Here is a 16,734-nt window from a genome sequence, read left to right as displayed (position 1 = left end):
TACCATGCTCGGAACTGGTGGGCGCTAAGAACCAGGGATCTGAGGCACAGCCAGAATGAAGGAGCAGGACACTAAGCAGCAGGGAAGGGAGAGACCATGAGGGATGTGGGAAGATGAGTGTAAAACCAGGGGCTGGAGTTTAGAAGGGTTGGGAAGGAGAGGATGGCACAAAGGAGAGAAATGACACTGAGAGTGTGTCCCTGATCCCCAGGGGTGACCAGGGGATGAAACCTCGGAGAAGAGGGGGAGAAGGACGGGAATTTGGAGTGAAATCCTGAATATGCTCCTTGCCTTGGGCAAGCCACCTCTCTTCCTTCAATGTGAGGAATGGTGATTCAGAGCCGGTAACCTGCAGTCCTGAGTTTCTTATCTACTCTGCACCTCAATGGCTTCCTGTGCAAAACAAGCATAATAGCTACTCCATGGCACTGTGTGAAGTTTATGAGAAGACAAGTATTAAGGAGTTACTTATCGTAGCTCTCATGCAACCTCACAACTTTATTATAAGAATCAAAGAGGAGTTCCCGTTGTGGCTCCAGAGGTTAAGAACCCAACTAGTATCCATGAGGATGCGGGCATGATCCCTGGCCTCCCTCGGTGGGTTAAGGATCTGGTGTTGCCATGAGCTGTGGTGTAGGTCACAGATGCAGCTTGGATCCCACATTGCTGTGGCTGTGGTATAGGCCGGCAGCTGCAGCTCCAATTCCACCCCTAACCCAGGAACTTCCATATGCCGCAGGCGCAGCCCTGAAAAGAAAAAGAAAAAAGAATCAAATAATTTAATGCTTATGACTGACCTGAACATGATCTGGCACAGATTAAGTCCTCAATAAATGGGGTTTTTCCTTTAAAAGTGATCGTGATGGGAAAGGCATAGTCAAGTGCTTGGGTTCAGAGTCTAAGACCTGGAAATCGAGAAGAGATACATGGGAAGCAGTGGGAGTGTCTGCAGCGTGTGGCTGAGAACCTGGATGGGGAGGGGGGCTACGGGTGCAGGGGAGTTCGGGACCCAGGCCTGGTCCTGCCCTGTGTGAGGTGTTCCCCCGCAATGATGAGCGGGGCAGGAAGACGGGCCGTGGCCAGACATGCCTTTGAGATGAACTCAACAGCGTGGTCTTTGATCTTCTCTGGCCAAGCCCAGTTCTTGAAAGGGATAAAAGTCAAGGAGAGCTGGGGAGACCTAGACTTGAACGGCTCCTCATCTCTTTGACATTTTCATTCCTCTCACCCTCTGGCGCCGGCTCCCACCATGACCCAACGCTCCTCTGTCACCATCAAGTCAGGGGGCTCTCGGAACTTCAGTGCTTCCTCTGCCAGCCTCCTCCCAGGCTGCCGGCCCAGTTTCAGCTCCATCTCTGTGTCCCAGGGCGGGAAGAGCTTTGGGGGTGGCTTCGGGGGCGGTTTCGGGACCAGGAGCCTCCACAGCTTTGGGGGCAGCAAGAGAATTTCCATCAGTGGCGGCTACCGGTCGGGCCGGGCCAGCTTAGGAGGTGCTGGCTATGGGCTGGGTCTCGGGGGCATAGGGTACAGGGTTGGGGGAGCCTGCAGCGGCTATGGATTTGGAGGTGGGATGATGACTGGAGCTGGGGGCATCCAGGAGGTCACTGTCAACCAGAGTCTCCTGACCCCCCTCCACCTGGAGATCGATCCATCCCTCCAGCGGGTGCGGAAGGAGGAGCGGGAGCAGATCAAGACTCTCAACAACAAGTTCGCCTCCTTCATCGACAAGGTGAGAGGCTGGTGGGGTCTCCATCAGGAAAGCAGTTGGTGCCCAGGGGGATCTCTGCTTTTTGTGCTTTTCCAAGGTCCTGGGGGCTGGCACCCCTGCTAATAGGGTGGAGGGGGAGGTGATTTCCCACCTTGATGAGATGAGCAAAATGTCCATCTGCAGACTCCAGAGCTGTCTGATCCACTGCAAGGCCATTGCTCTTTTCATGAATAGTGATTCTGTACTTGGCTTAGAAGTAGATAACAAAAAGGAATTCGTTTGGAGGGCAGGGGATAAAGGAATGGAATTTACAAGTTCAGCTCCCAAAAGTGGGCTGGAGTCACTTTTGCCTGCCAGTTAACAGGGACAAGTCCTATAGCAACCTCTCTAGTGATGTGGGCGTGGTTAGCGAGTGGGCGTACTCAGTGTTTCAGATTTTCTTTTTGGTCTGAGGGAAGCTATGACTTCAGCCCTGAGTCCCTCCTGCTGTCAACCTGAGGGATTTCCCCAGTTCTGGAAAAAGAAACAGGTGTACTAATGTCAGTTCATCCCTGAGTTGGGTTTTTTTATGCCTTGGAAAAACCAGTTCAAGGATCTGGACTGTTTAGCTCCATGCCTGGAGTCTGGAATAAAGAGGGCCAAACTAAGAGGCAACCAGCCCAGGCTCCATCCTCAGCTCTCCTGCTAGGAGCATCCTTAACTTCTCCAGCCTCCGTTAGGTTGGACAGATGGACCCTAAAGTCCCCGGGCAGGTCTAACAAGCTAAGAATTTCCTTGTGCTATAGACCCAGGACTTTGAAACTATAAATAGAATCAAAAGCTCAGCTGAGGCCTTTATGACTCCTGTCCTCTGTGGCCTGGCATTTGCAGCAACAGATGTGAGATTTCCAGAAGCCTGGCTCTGAGGGGAAAGTTGTGGGTCCTGCTTTCCTGGGTTTATTTGAAGGGGTCATGGGGTCATGGGATGTGGCTGCAGAGGACTGGGATCCAGGACAATGGAAGAGAAGGTGGGTGGTGGGGTATGTTTGTTAAAGACCCTCTGTAGACACGCTGCCCATCCCAAAGTCTTGAAGCCTTTGTTCCTTTGTTCTCTGGGACTCCGTGGTCCCCCAGCCACTTCCAACAGAAGGATTTCTTTAGGGAGAATGATTTTTGCCTCTTCCCAATTCTACCTCCCAGATAGAGGAGCAGATGAGGGCAATTCAATTCAAACAAACCAAAATAGTAGCACAAGAGCACAGGGTCCCAAGAGGGCAGAGAGAAGAAGGGGTTTGTCCAGGGCCACACAGCTGGTAAGGGACATGGCTGGGATTGTGCCCAGGTCCTCTCAGGGTGACTAGAGTGACCCATTCCAGCATTCCTGGAGTGTGCGGGCCACTGAGTCCAGATTCTAGATCTAGAGAAACCAGGTCGGAAAGAAAACGGATTGAATTTTCTACCAAGAACCTCCTGCCAATTTAAAAGGAATTGAAATCCCACTCAGAAACATGGCAGTGTGTTCTCTTCTTCAGCAGCCACGCATCAGCATGGTTTGGTGTATTCAGAGGGTTTCCAGCCCCTCTGGCCCTCCTCACTTGTCCCACCTCCAAACCAAGCCAGCGCCTGTCTCCAGACTCACTGCATCAACACTGGCTTGGCTCCTTCCATGATGAGGAGGAGGGGCCTGCCACCTGGACCCCTGAGGTCTTGCAGTCCCCCACCCCCTGCACTGTTGGGAGTCCAGTATCCCAGAGCCCTCTTCCGGGAGGCTGCTCTGCAGGGAAGCACTCACCATCTCTTACCTCTGGTGGGAGCAGGTGCGGTTCCTGGAGCAGCAGAATAAGGTCCTGGAGACAAAGTGGAGCCTCTTGCAGGAGCATAAAACCACCAGGGCCAACATCGAGCCTATGTTTGAAGCCTACATCAGCAACCTGAGGCGGCAGCTGGACAGCCTGGGGGGAGAGCGCTCCAGGCTGGAGGTAGAGCTGAAGAGCATGCAGGACGTGGTGGAGGACTTCAAGAACAAGTGAGTAGGGGCTCAGCCCCTGAGGCTCCAGGGGAGGCCCCACGCTCCAGAAGTGCCCAGCGGGAAAGAGGATACACACTTAGGGCAAGGAGGTGGACTCAGAAAAAGAACTGGGACCCTGCAGTCAAGAATGCTGAGGCTTTGGGGAAAGGCTGGGCTCAGAGACAATAACTAACATGGGCACGCAGAGCGAGGTATGTGTGATTCTGCAAACCCTGCAGATGAGGAAAGTAAGGCTCTGAGATAGTAACTGACTCATCCAAGCTTATATAAGTGCAACCCATGAGTTATGAATCAAGCCCCCAGAATCTCATGCTCACCTTTGTTCAACATAACCCCATTGCTGACTTATGCAATGTACATGTATCTAACCTAACCCAGGCCAAGGCTGGAGAATGAAGAAAAAAGAGGCATAACTCCTGCCTTCTCCCTGGAACTTCACACACACACACAGACACACATACACACCATGAAACATAATAGCATGTTAGTGCCTATAGATATGAACAATTCCTTATTTTTATTGTTTTAATTTATTTCTAGTGTTCTTGGTCCAAACAAAATAAATTTTGGTTCCTATTTGTATAATGTAGTGAGTGTCCAGCTTTTAGAATTGCACTAACATGGTAGCCACATGGGGCTATTTAAGTTTAAATTAAGGAAAATTAAATAAAATATAAAAGTCAGCCCTTCAGTGACACTAGCCACTTTCAAGTGCCCAGTCATCCCATGTGACTAATGGGTCCCATAATGGTTGTAGACATAGAGTATTTCCATCATCACTGAACGTTCTCCTGAGCAGCACTGCAAAATCTAGTCAGATGTTATAATCTTGGCTCAACCACTTACTGGATCAATGACCCAAAGAAGACTAACTTCTCAAAGCCCCAGTTACTTCGTCTGTTAAAAAGGATATTAACAGTACTCACTTCATGGGGGAGGGAGAATATTAAACCAAAACTCACATCCAAAGTACTCACTTGATAGACTGCTTTTTTGGTGCCTGGCACAAAAGCAAGCCCGTAATACATGCTAGCTATTTTTACTGTATTGATGGTTAGATATATTGTGTAGTGATGCAAACATAGACAAGAGAAGCAAGTGCAGATGGGCAATTTACAATATCATGCAAATGTGGGAAAATAGTGTTTCAATCCAAGAAGGCTTCCTGGAGGAGGAGACACAAGCTTAAGATTGAGAAGGAAAGAGGCACAGAGGAGGGATACGGGGTGGGGGGATCTGTTGAGAATGTGCTCCTGGTTAAAGGACTGTGATGTTCCTGTGGCAGGTGTCTGAGAGGTCCGTGCAGGGCCTCGTGATGCTTGCCCTCTGGCAGAGGCCCTGTGAACTGGGAATGCAGAAGGACAATTGCACGGAGTTAGGTGCAGTGGTCAGATTTAATGAAAAGACACCACGAAGACTTAATAAGGAAACCCAAATCAGTTGTCCCAGAGAACCTAGGAGAGAGCACAGTTCTGAAGATGGTGTCGCAGGAAAGAGTTTTCTCAGATCCTACTGGACAATAGAAGAAAGATAAAAGCAGGGGAGATTCTGGCTATGCATGCCATGTGGGATAGTTCTTTGTGGTTTTAAAAATAATAATAAGATGACCCATAGATGGCAAAGAGCCTCTGAGAGGTCAAGTGACCCTTCCCAGGTTATTCAGCTGGTAGATGGAAGGGATAAAGCCCAAACCACAGCCCAGCCATCCAGAGCCTCCAAGAGGGTGGGATTGGCAGATCCCAATAGGAGGTGGGATGGGAAATGGGTTATTCAGAGTAGACGTAAAACATCCTTCCCAGAGACCAGTTGGCGGGGGGGTGGGGGTGGATAGAAGGGGGAACCCAAGGGAGCGGGAGCTTACTGCCTAAGGGAAAACTGAAGATGAGAAAACTTGATGGAGGGAAAAGAGGGAGGTATCTTACGAGCCTGAAGACTCTGCTCCCCAGGCCACGGGTCCGTGGCTGAGAGCAGAAGAGTGAGGCAATGTGAGGGAGCCACGGGGTGCAGGTGCCGGCCCAGGCCTAGGCTGCCTGCCTCTTCTGTCCTCTGTTCCTCCCCTCATGACCACCCTGGTTGGGTTGGGGTGAGACCACGGGGGAAAAAGGAAGCATGTGCACCCCTTCACGGGACCTCTGAGGAGCAGAGCTGTGAGAAAGCCACCTCAGGAGGCATGAGGGATGGTTCTGTGTTGCCCCTGTTCTGAGTTTGGGATTCAGGTGGACGGGGTGGTTGTTTGATGGAATTGGGATTGGGGAGAGCAATGCCACAGCCGCCCATTTTCCAAGTCTGCTCTGGAATCCCACCTGCCATCTCACTACGGGACCTCACCCCACCCCCAGCACCCATCCGCTTCATCCTTCCCACAGGTACGAAGAAGAAATCAACAGGCGCACGGTGGCAGAGAATGAGTTCGTGGTGCTCAAGAAGGTGAGTCAGAAGGTGCTCCCTCCTGACTCTGGGCCCAGGCGGCCCCTTCTGGGAGTGACAGTTGTCACCTAAGCCAGCAGCCCTGCAGGCAAGGCTTTATTTAATTGGCACAGGCAATCTTGGAAGCAGGTTTTACTTTAGGAGGGAGAAGACTCAGGGTCAGGGAAGTTAAATAAATGTTCCCCAGGTTACCCAGATAACTAGAAGCCAGTCAGGACACCAGAGTCCCGAGTGTAAATCATGACCCCTGCCCCCTCCCCAGGTGGAGTCAGGTACAGGAAGAGGGGAGGCAAACGGGGTCTTGCATTGAGATGAGTCTGTAGGACCTCAAGTCAGGCTTGAGATGGACACAGGATGGGGACCAATTCCAGGAGAGGAGGTCCAGGAGCCATGGACCTTTCTGCTTAGCAGAGATGGGCAGAGGGAGGGGGAGGACCGGCCTCAGGAGTTCATCTGGAGGAGGAAGAACAGAGCATCTGTGTCTGAAGGGGAGGGAGGGGCAGATTTTGAGGAGGAGGGCAAGCCTCTCAGACACAGGGGAGACCCGGGGATGGGTGGTCCTCACCACATGATGACGTGGGAGGGCCTTCCACGCGGCACCCGCTGATGAGCAGGCGGGCATTTCCCTGAGTGTCCTGGTCCTCACACAGTTTGCAGCCCCTGTAAATTCCACTCCAGCCATGGCCTGGGAGAGAGAAACATGCTCACCTGGGGAGCTGAAGTTCTCTGACCTCATTCACAGATGGAGGGGCTGGCTGACCCAGGAAGGGGGGGTACTCAGAGTGACAGCATCTTCTGTGCCTAGGACGTGGATGCCGCCTACATGAGCAAGGTGGAGTTGGAGGCCAAGGTGGAAGCCTTAATGGACGAAATCAACTTTCTAAGGGCTTTCTACGATGCGGTAAGTGGTGCCAGGTACACCCTTCCCCACCCCACCCCCAGTCAGTAATGGGTGATAACCTGAAGGAATTGAGGACCCAGGAACACAAGGAGGAGGCCCAGGTGGCTGGAGTGGAGTAAGCGAGTGGGGAGTAGTAGAGATGGGATCAGAGATGTTATGGTGGGAATGCAGGTGCACTGAGTCTTGCAGCTGGGCCTGGTGAGGACAGATGACACGCCCATGAGGTTACACATGTTTGATGCCCAACAGAAGTTGGCCATGTTTTGGGAGCAGGAACATGGATCTATGTCTTCAAATGGCTTCCAAGACCATCTGACAGACTTGGGGCAAAAAAAAGGCATCGCTTTCTCTGCTTATTCACCAGGGTGGTGTTGGCTTCCAATTCCGAATAGCAAACCTTTGGGCTGACCCAGCTAGGTCTGCTACAAGGAAAAACTATTTGGAAAAAAACAAATTGCATCACAACAACAAAAAATAACAATTTCTTGAAACAGGAAATGCAGGAACCAAAAAAGAAAGAAAGGGGGTATTTTTACATAGATTTGAGCTCAAATTTTATAACTCATCAGAATCTTCTAGAGGTCTTGTTAGAACACCAGTCTTGACTCAGGAAGACTAGGGTGGGGCCCAAATTGTTTCATTTTAATCAAGTTCCCAGGTGGTACTGATGCTGCTGGTCCAAGGGTCACATTTTGGGAACCCCTGCCTTAGATGATTTTGAAAAATAATCCCTAACAAATTAATTGTGCATTTTCTGTTTCAAAACCCATTTTGGCGGACATGAATGCATTTCGTGCTCACAGAAATCCTGGGAAGCAGCACGATGACTAGTCCCTCTGACACAGAGATGCTATCTAACCTGCTTGGCAAATCCAAGACTTGAATTTTTCAGGTCTTTCTGCTGTTTCGAGCTGTTTTTCACTTCCCATGCCCGAGGAGCAGGGCGGAGCAAAGCTGGGAAATGGGGCTTGGACGCAGCACATCTCTCTGGCTCTTTCTGACTCAGTTTTCTTTCCCACAATAATGTCTTTATTTGGGGCGAAAGGCTGCATTTTCTCAGAATATGAGACATCACAGCACTGACAGGTCACAGCAAGATGCATGCCCTTGACAATGGGAGTGACTTCTGGAGAATTACCTGAGATGCTGCTCCCTCTGTGCAGATGAGGTGGTGACAGAGAATGGGGGTAAATTCAGTGACCTCCCTTTCAGACCTAAGCTGGCTGTTCCATCCTAAGGGTGCTAGTGAGGTCCTCGATGCCAAGTCTATTCTGCGGGCCTGGTCAGTCTCCCAATACACATGCATAGATGCACATGTGCACGCGCACACACACACACACACACACACACACACACACACCCTGCTTCAGCTCTCCCTTCTGGGCCCTCTCACAGGAGCTGGCTCAGCTTCAGGCCCAGATCTCCGAGACCTCTGTGATCCTGTCCATGGACAACAACCGCAAGCTGGACCTAGACAGCATCATCTCCGAGGTCAAGGCCCAGTATGAGGACATTGCCAACCGTAGTCGGGCTGAGGCTGAGTCTTGGTACCAGATCAAGGTGAGGTATCAAGGTCAAGTTCAGGAAACAATGGTAGAGAACTGGGGCCTCAAAGGCGGATTAGATAAGAGCCTTGTCTTCCCAGTCAGATGGGGTCAAAGGGATCTGAGTTCAGCTTGGGGCTCCCCCTCTGTTCTGAGCACTCCTCAGATGGCACCATCAGGACCTGGGGGAAGGGCCAGACAAAGGCAAGAGGTGGTCTGTCCTTCTGCCATGGGGGCGGGTGGGGGGAGGGATGGACACACCTTCAATGCCCTACAGAAGAGAGGAGAGGGATGGCCACCAATGCCAGCAGGGGTGAGAGAGGGAGTGTGGGCTAGGGAGTCCCTTGGAATATGACACCTAGTGCCAAGGAAAAGAGGTATGAAAAAGCTTTAAAATCAGAGAGTGACAGGCAACTCTGCAGGATGCTGAGTTTGTGGGAGTGAGAAGTCTGGTGCTGGAGAAGAGGCCTGTAAGGCGGGATAGAGGAAGGGGCCAGCTGTGGGGTGGAGCCTGCAGACATGGAGAATGAAGGGCAGAGCCAAGAGGTGATAAAGAGATGGAGTGATGGAGAGGGCTGGGGGCAAAAGGAAGTGCCCCCGGGCAGCACCTCGGAAGCCTGTTGGGCCCTGGGAATTCACCGCCTTCTCTCCTCTGGCCTGACCATCCCTGCCTCCTGCTTCTCCTGCTCCCAGTACGAGGAGCTGCAGCGGTCGGCCGGCCGGCACGGGGACGACCTCCGCTCCACCAAGATGGAGATCTCTGAGCTGAACCGGGTGATACAGAGGCTGCGCTCTGAGATTGACAACCTGAAGAAGCAGGTAGGGCTGAGCCCCCAGGGGCCATCCCATCCATGCCCCTGCCTCTGGGCAGACCTGGCCTGTCTTCATTCAGTCCGCGAAGCCTCCCCAGATGGCTGACCATCCAGGAATGTAAATGGACAGCCTCCCACTCCCCTGGGGACATCAGGGCCTTCTTTCTGAGATCTGCCCGACACCAATTCCTCTAGGAAAGATACAAAACTTAGGAGTTGCTGTTGTGGCACAGCAGAAATGAATCCAACTAGTATCCACGAACATGCAGGTTCGATCCCTGGCCTTTCTCAGTGGGTTGGGGATCTGGTATTGCCGTGAGCTGTGGTGTAGGTCACAGATGAGGCTTGGGTCTGGCGTTGCTGTGGCTGTGACCTAGGCTGGTAGCTGTAGCTCTGATTCGACCCTTAGCCTGGGAACCTCCATGTGCCGCAAGTATGGCCCTAAAGAGCAAAAAAAAGAAAAGAAAAGAAAGCCCAAATCTTTGACTCACTTTACCTACCCACAATCCAGAGAAGTTCAGCCTTGAAAAGGACACCCCCTTCAAAATCATTTCTCCATTCCAGGTTAAGTCACAGATTATCCAAAGGGAACAGAGATTAATCTTCTTTTTAAAGATGATGAAGTACCATCCTCCTTTGCATGAAGTCTGTTTCAGGACGCTCTTCCCTATTTGTTAAACTAAAGCCCACACCTTGCTACGTTCCCCGTGGATGATTGCACAAATGCCTGTGTCCTCTCGGCAGTGTGCCACACTCCAGTCTGCCATTGCTGACGCAGAGCAGCGTGGGGAGCTGGCCCTCAAGGACGCCAAGCACAAGCTGGCCGAGCTGGAGGACGCCCTGCAGAAGGCCAAGCAGGACATGGCGCGACAGCTGCGTGAGTACCAGGAGCTGATGAACGTCAAGCTGGCCCTGGACATCGAGATCGCCACCTACCGCAAGCTGCTGGAGGGCGAGGAGTGCAGGTGGGCGACCCTCTCCTCCTACCATGGTTCAAATGGATGTTACCAGAACACAGAGGCCAAGAGCCCCATAGTGTCAGGCCCCACATAGATATGCCCAGGGCCGAAATGGGATTCAAATGTAGCTGTTCTCTGGAGGCGTCCTGCAGCTGCTCCCTCCCATTGCCCCTGTGGGACCCAGAGCAGGAGCCAGGGTGAAAGTGTCAGGAAGAGGTGGCCCATGACTACCCGGAGAGTCACTGGCAGGGCCATTTCTGCCCAGGCTCCGTAACAAATGAGGTCGCACTTGAGACGAGGCTCCAGGGCTCCGTGTCTGCCCAGAGATGCCTACTGACTGCCCCTCCCTGTGCCCATTTCTCTATAATATCTTGACTTGATCTCTGTGCTGGATGTGCCCTCCCAGATCCATACTAGCTTCCTGCAACTGATGAGATGAATGAAACACATGGGGTTTTGTTTGCTTGCTTTTTGCTTTTTTAGGGCCACACTCAAGGCATATGGAAGTTCCCAGGCTAGAGGTCGAATCAGAGCTGTAGCCACCAGCCCATGCCACAGACACAGCAACACCAGACCCGAGCCACGTCTGCCACCTTCACCACAGCTCATGGCAACACCGGATCCTCAACGCACTGAGCGAGGCCAGGAATCGAACCTGCATCTTCATGGATACTAGTCAGATTTGTTTCTGCTGAGCCACAACAGGAACTCCTGAAATGCTTGTTAAGCACAGTACCTGGCACACAGCAAACCCTCTGTGCTTATGGCTTTGAATATGAAGAACCCAGGGCTCTCCAACTTCTCAGCAAATGAAATGTGTCTTTCTCTCTCCTTCTGCAACAGACTCACAGGAGAAGGCGTCGGACCCGTGAACATCTGTGAGTAAATGTCCTGGGACGATAGAAAAGTGGGAGGTAAAACGGAAACTAATAACATCCCTAACAAGGACTTGGTGAACAGAGAGTGAGCGAGCTGGGGCGAGGACACCATTAACATCCTCCTAGGGATCCCTGTCTTCTTTGGTCCTTGACCTCAGGGGGATGAAGAGAGGCTCATGGTGACTTCCCCCAGGAGGTCACAGAAATGCTCCACCCAGGTCCAAGGACACCAGTTACAGGACAGAGCAATAGGCTCCCAGTCTGAATGCCTGATTTCATTTCTCAACTAGTTCTGGCAGGAATTCAAACTCGCACTACTAACAAGAGGCTATCCAACAGCCGATGGCTAAAGACTTGCATTTAGAATTGAAGCAAATTAATTGGACAAGTAGAGCAGGAGGGCTTGGCTTCAGGTGCCAGGAGGGAAGTCGGGGGGCGGGGGGAGCCATCCCGCAGGAGGACCAGCAGGCTCCTGCGGCATCCATGGAGCGCGATGATGTCCCCAGCAGGGGGAGGTGGAGTTCCCTTAACCCTACTTGAGTCAGACCACGCAAGGGAGGCTGGAAAGCCAGGATAGGGCTGTAAATGAATGAATAAAAAGAACAAGGATGCTCCACCTGGAGAAAGGGACACTGAGAGGGGAGGGCGAAAGGTGTCTTCGAGTGTCTGGCAGGCTGGGAGAGCTGTACCCCGAGGCAGTGAGCTCCCCATCACTGAGGGGATTGGAGCAGAAGCTGAAGAATTGCCTCAGGGTGACACAGCGGAGGGGATTCCAGTCCAGGGTGTTCACCTGGATGGCCTCCGGGCCCCTCCCGGCTGGGAGCCAAGGATCCCCACACATGATATGGAGCCTCATGCCCCACCAGCTTGGGAGGCCCAGGTAGAGAAGAGGGACGAGCACAGGGCCCCAAAGCCTGTGTTTCTGGCAGATGTGACCTTGGCAGCCCACTGGCACCTCTGTTTTCCCCTCTATCAATGGGAGTGATGATCTTTTTTTTTTTTTTTTTTGTCTTTTGTCTTTTTTTTTAGGGCTGCACCCATGGCATATGGAGTTCCCAGGCTAGGGGTCTAATTGGAGCCACAGCTCACAGCAATGCCAGATCCTTCACCCACTGAGCAAGGCCAGGGATCAAAACCGCATCCTCATGGTTCCTGGTCGGATTCATTTCCGCTGTGCAACAGCAGGAACTCTGGGAGTGATGGCAGTAAAGGCATCCACTCAGGTCCAATGAGGAGACCAGTGTGGTCACAGCTGGGAAAGCTTTGACCCTTGCCACGTCCTGTGTACGTGGAGGCAGCGTGTGATGCGGTCTCGAGGTCCCCTGGGAGCCCCTGGGCAAGACACCCGGGAGGAGCCTGCCAGTGGGTTCTGTGCCTTCTCTCCACAGCCGTGGTCTCCTCCTCGGGGGGCTCAGGCTACAGCAGCGGCGGTGGCCTCTGCATGACCGGGGGCGGCCTCAGCTACGGCAGCAGCGGAGGCAGCTTCAGCTCCACCAGCGGCCGCAACATGAGCGGCAGCAGCTCCAGCATGCGCATCATTTCCAAGACCTCGTCCACCAGGAGCTACAGGAGCTAAAGGGCCCTCCTGCACCCCCATCCCCACCCGGCTGCCTCCCCTCTACACCCCGCCCCCACCCCAGCCCTAAGACCCACCGCTTTGCTGACCCCCATGCACAGAATCAATGGAAGGCACAGGGAGCAGGGAAGTGGCTTGCGAGTCCTCGTCCATCCCTCCACCTCCAGACAGGTCCTCGCAAAAGTTCCCCACTTGTTGGTCATCCCAGAGCCCTCCAGGGTCCACGGGCACCCATTGCAACTGTTCTAAATGCCATATGCCAAGACTTGGGCTGGAACATTCCCTGCAGTGGCTTCTTCCTGTCTGACCCAGATTGTCTGCGACCACAGTCCTCTTGGGGGCTGCTTAGAACTGACCCTAGTGCCCCCAGAGAAGCTGAGTGCAGTTCAGGTCTCTGCTTTCCCACCACCGACAGAACACCTCTCCTGCAGGTGCCCTCGCCTGAGACAATGTGGCAAACCCTTCCCCACAGAGTCCCTCCTCACTGCCCTCCCTCTCCTCCCTGCAGGGCCTCCAGCCACTTCCCCAGCCCCCTCCTGACGTCCGAATATTTGAACGAGAAATCAATGCCCTTCAAAATATGACCAATTCGATTACTCAAGCTAGAATGGAACAACGTTATCCACAACCCAACACTTCCCTGTGGCCTGGGGCTACGTTCCCTAAGAGTCCAGAGCTACACCCTTCCACATCCGCCTTGTTCAAGACCATATTGAAATTGCCATCCCAATCAGAAAGGTCCTGAGGATGAGCCAGCAGGAAGCCAGGCTCACGTGACAGTGAAGGAAAGATAGCCCCAGACCATCAAGGAACAGACACAACAAAGAAAGGAACCCCATCAGCCTGTATTAGAACTGCCTTGGGAAGCAGTCCTTCCAAAAAATCCTCCAGGCACCAGAGTTTCCGCTTGCCTTTGATTCAGCCATGGTTTACTTTCCTTTTTACCCTGTGCCTTCCACCTCCTTCTTCACCCTCACTCCCTTTTTCTTTTTCTTTTACTTTTTTTTTTTTTTTTGGTCTTTTGTCTCTTTTTTTAGGGCCACACCCAAGGCATGTGGAGGTTCCCTGGCTAGGGGTCAAATTGGAGCTGCAGCTGCCAGCCTACACCATAGCCACAGCAATGCCAGATCATTAACCCACTGAGCGAGCCCAGGGATCGAACCTGCAACCTCGTGGTTCCTCGTCAGATTTGTTTCCTCTGCACCATGATGGGAATTCCCCGCTCTCTTTTTCTGTTCCTCCTCTTCTAACCCTGTGTGTCTCCTTTCTCCATCCTCTCCCCTCCTCTCTTTTATTTCTCTTTTCTTCCTCTCCCAGTCATCCATTTGGCAGTATATTTCCTGTTCTCAATCTCTCAACATTTCCTTTTCTATCTCTCTGTCTCTGAAATGTCTACAGTGCGGATTTGCCTATCCCCAGCCCTGGCCAGAACCAAACTCTTTTAAGGCAGTTCACCAGATTCTCTGCCCACACGGAAAGCCCAAGACAGCAGACCCGGAAGAGAGAGGGGGTTTGTTTTTCCTCCCCCTGAACGGGTTTGTGGCTCAGCCCCTTGAAGGAAGCAGAGGTGGGGTGGCGGTGCAGTAAGGAAGTGGGGGAGACACAGAGATCTTTTCGAGTGGCCTTCACGGGGTGGTTTCCCCATGGAGTCCAAAGAGCTGTAAGCCCTCAAGACATCTGCCATGTAGTTGAGACCAAAATGTACTCCAAAGGCAAGAGAGCCTGGCTGCCGTGCTGCTCCTATCAGGACAAGGAGAGATCACAATTTCAGAAAAAAATGTCACTCCCCTTCCGACAGCTCAAACCCTTCTGAACTGCCTGCTCCCTGTGCCTGCCTAATTCCCTGAAATCGCTGCAATAAAAGGTCACCGAGCTCTCTAGGTCTTGACTGAGTCTATGTCCTATCCCACGCTCAGAGGATGACCTTGGAAATGGAGTTGTCTGTGAGCAGGTGCCATTCACCCACAATGCTTACTCTAGGGCAGAGTGAAAATCCCCTGACACCATGCCACAGGACCCCCGCCTGACTCTGCCTCTCATCATCAGCTATGGTCTCTTGTTCTACCCCTTATCTCTCCAAGCCCCGGTCTTCTCCTCCCAAGCATTCCAGGACCCAAAGTCAAGGCAATGCATAAGGGGACAGTGTGCAATGTCACACTTAGACTGAGAATTGCCAGGCACAAGAAATGTCTGTGTTCCAGTCTCCTAATCCAGAGGTGGGGAAGCTGAGAAAGAAGGTAACAGTCATGGTGACATCAAAAAGGATAGGATTGGATCCCAGTCTGTCTCAGATAAGTGGTGTGGCTTGGAGAGTTATCTAACCACTCTGGTCCCCACTTTCCTTATCTATAAAATAGAAACTACATCATGGTGTCACCAGAAGAATTAAATGAGATAGCAGGTGTAGAGCACAGGGTGCTCCCAACACAGAAGAAGCACTTAATAAATGATACTATTAAAACTGTTGACTTGATTTTGACCTGGGAAAAGGTCACAGGGCAGAAGGGAAAGACCAGTTGGTCACAGCAGTGGTTTCACTGATGGGACTGATGGAAAGAGGGAGAGATGACAACGGGAAGAGGGCTTCAAGCATCTCCAGAGAGTTGTGACTTGGGTTCTGGAGAGAAAGACTGTATCCTGCATCCACCTGAACAACTCCTAAAAGCAACAACCATCCCCAGAGATTTTCTTGGGCCAGAGCAAGTTCTGTCCACCTCAGGGAGACTCAGGCAGGGAGATAGGGAAAGGAACCCTGACCTAATACCTGACATCCATCCACCCCATCTGGGGCGGGGGTGCTGTTGGAGGATAGAGGGAATGAAAAGTACCTATTGAACTGAAACAGTATCTTAAGACAAAAAAATGAAGCAGGCAGCTCCATATAATCAAGGGATCAATTTACAACCATGTAACTTACTTCTGGGGTGGGATCAAGTGAACAATCTAGAAGCATTCGAAGCTGCACTCTGTACCCCTGAAGGACCCTTGGGACAATTGTATAGTTAACTTGGGGTACAGGGTGGGGGTCAGTGCTTGGAAATAGGACATGCATTTCTAAGTCAAAATTTATGAATGGGTAAGTCACAGGCTCCGGGAATACGTCAGGGAAGGTTTTCATGGTTGCACAGGACTAACAGAGCAGAGGGGCTATCTGGACCCAATGATTAGAAAACAGTATCTATGAACCACAAAGCCCTTGATGACAGGGAAGTACTTTCCCACACAGTACAGTCCTGAGTTGGGGGTGGGGGTGGGGCAGAAGGACAGGAGGAATTGTACAGGCCAAGATGGTGTCAGTTATGCCCACAGCCATGCAGGGCCCAAAGAGTCGTGGGAAGAGTGTCCACCCCTCCCCTCCTCTAGCGCAAGGCACCTCTACTTGAGTCCCTTCCAGCCAGGACTAACCAGGCTCTGGAGACAGGAGTCTGTCTGGAGACTTCTAGCTCAGCAGCCCTAGAAGGAAAGGGGGTGGCTGAACCAGAGCCAGGACCCCGGCTGGCCTGAGGAGGGCCAGGGCCCAGCCTGTTTAGGGAGGCTTCTCTCACGCCCAAAGCCTCCGTCGCTGGGCGCTTTCAGGACCACCTAGGAGCTGCTGGAGGGTGCTTAGACCTGGAGCATCCACAGAAAAACATAGAAACAGCCTTGGGGGACTAGAGCCTCCTCAAGCACATCTAATTTAGCCTCTAATCTCAGAGCAGCAGGGTATATAATTCATCTCCACCTCCCACCATGAAAGGGTATGTAGTCCCAACTCTCCCTTTCCTTGAGGCTGAGCCATGGAATTGGCCAAACACATCTGTCTGGTTGGCCCCTTTCATCACCCCCATAAACAAGGAAAGAGGACAAATAGGATTTTTATGGGACCCACCAGCCTTGACCACTGGCTCCCACTCTGTGCTCTTTGCTACCCTAATTATCCAC

General features: G+C 52.2%; 1 protein-coding gene across 1 annotated transcript; it reads left to right on the top strand.

Moving 5' to 3' along the window:
- The first annotated feature begins 1,182 nt into the window (after positions 1–1,182).
- Positions 1,183–14,693, top strand: LOC100621351 (keratin, type II cytoskeletal 5-like). Its single transcript, XM_003355393.6, has 9 exons — positions 1,183–1,729; positions 3,505–3,713; positions 6,083–6,143; positions 6,949–7,044; positions 8,440–8,604; positions 9,282–9,407; positions 10,145–10,365; positions 11,203–11,237; positions 12,626–14,693. The coding sequence occupies exons 1-9, from the start codon at positions 1,250–1,252 to the stop codon at positions 12,811–12,813; spliced, it is 1,581 nt and encodes a 526-aa protein (XP_003355441.3). The 5' UTR covers positions 1,183–1,249; the 3' UTR covers positions 12,814–14,693.
- The last annotated feature ends 2,041 nt before the right edge of the window (positions 14,694–16,734 follow it).

Source organism: Sus scrofa, chromosome 5 (assembly GCF_054392235.1).
Source record: "Sus scrofa isolate SSC_HxYL_T2T_F1_AM1 chromosome 5, Sscrofa_HxYL_maternal_Yorkshire_Landrace_v2.0, whole genome shotgun sequence".
Lineage (NCBI taxonomy): Eukaryota > Metazoa > Chordata > Mammalia > Artiodactyla > Suidae > Sus > Sus scrofa.
This window is presented reverse-complemented; position numbering and strand designations above follow the sequence as displayed.

Excerpts from the sequence above, each read along its gene's own strand:
- LOC100621351 (XM_003355393.6), top strand. The coding sequence starts at position 1,250 with ATGACCCAACGCTCCTCTGTCACCATCAAGTCAGGGGGCTCTCGGAAC. Across the intron at positions 1,730-3,504 it reads TCGCCTCCTTCATCGACAAG|GTGCGGTTCCTGGAGCAGCA; the intron begins GTGAGAGGCTGG and ends TGGTGGGAGCAG. Across the intron at positions 3,714-6,082 it reads GTGGAGGACTTCAAGAACAA|GTACGAAGAAGAAATCAACA; the intron begins GTGAGTAGGGGC and ends TCCTTCCCACAG.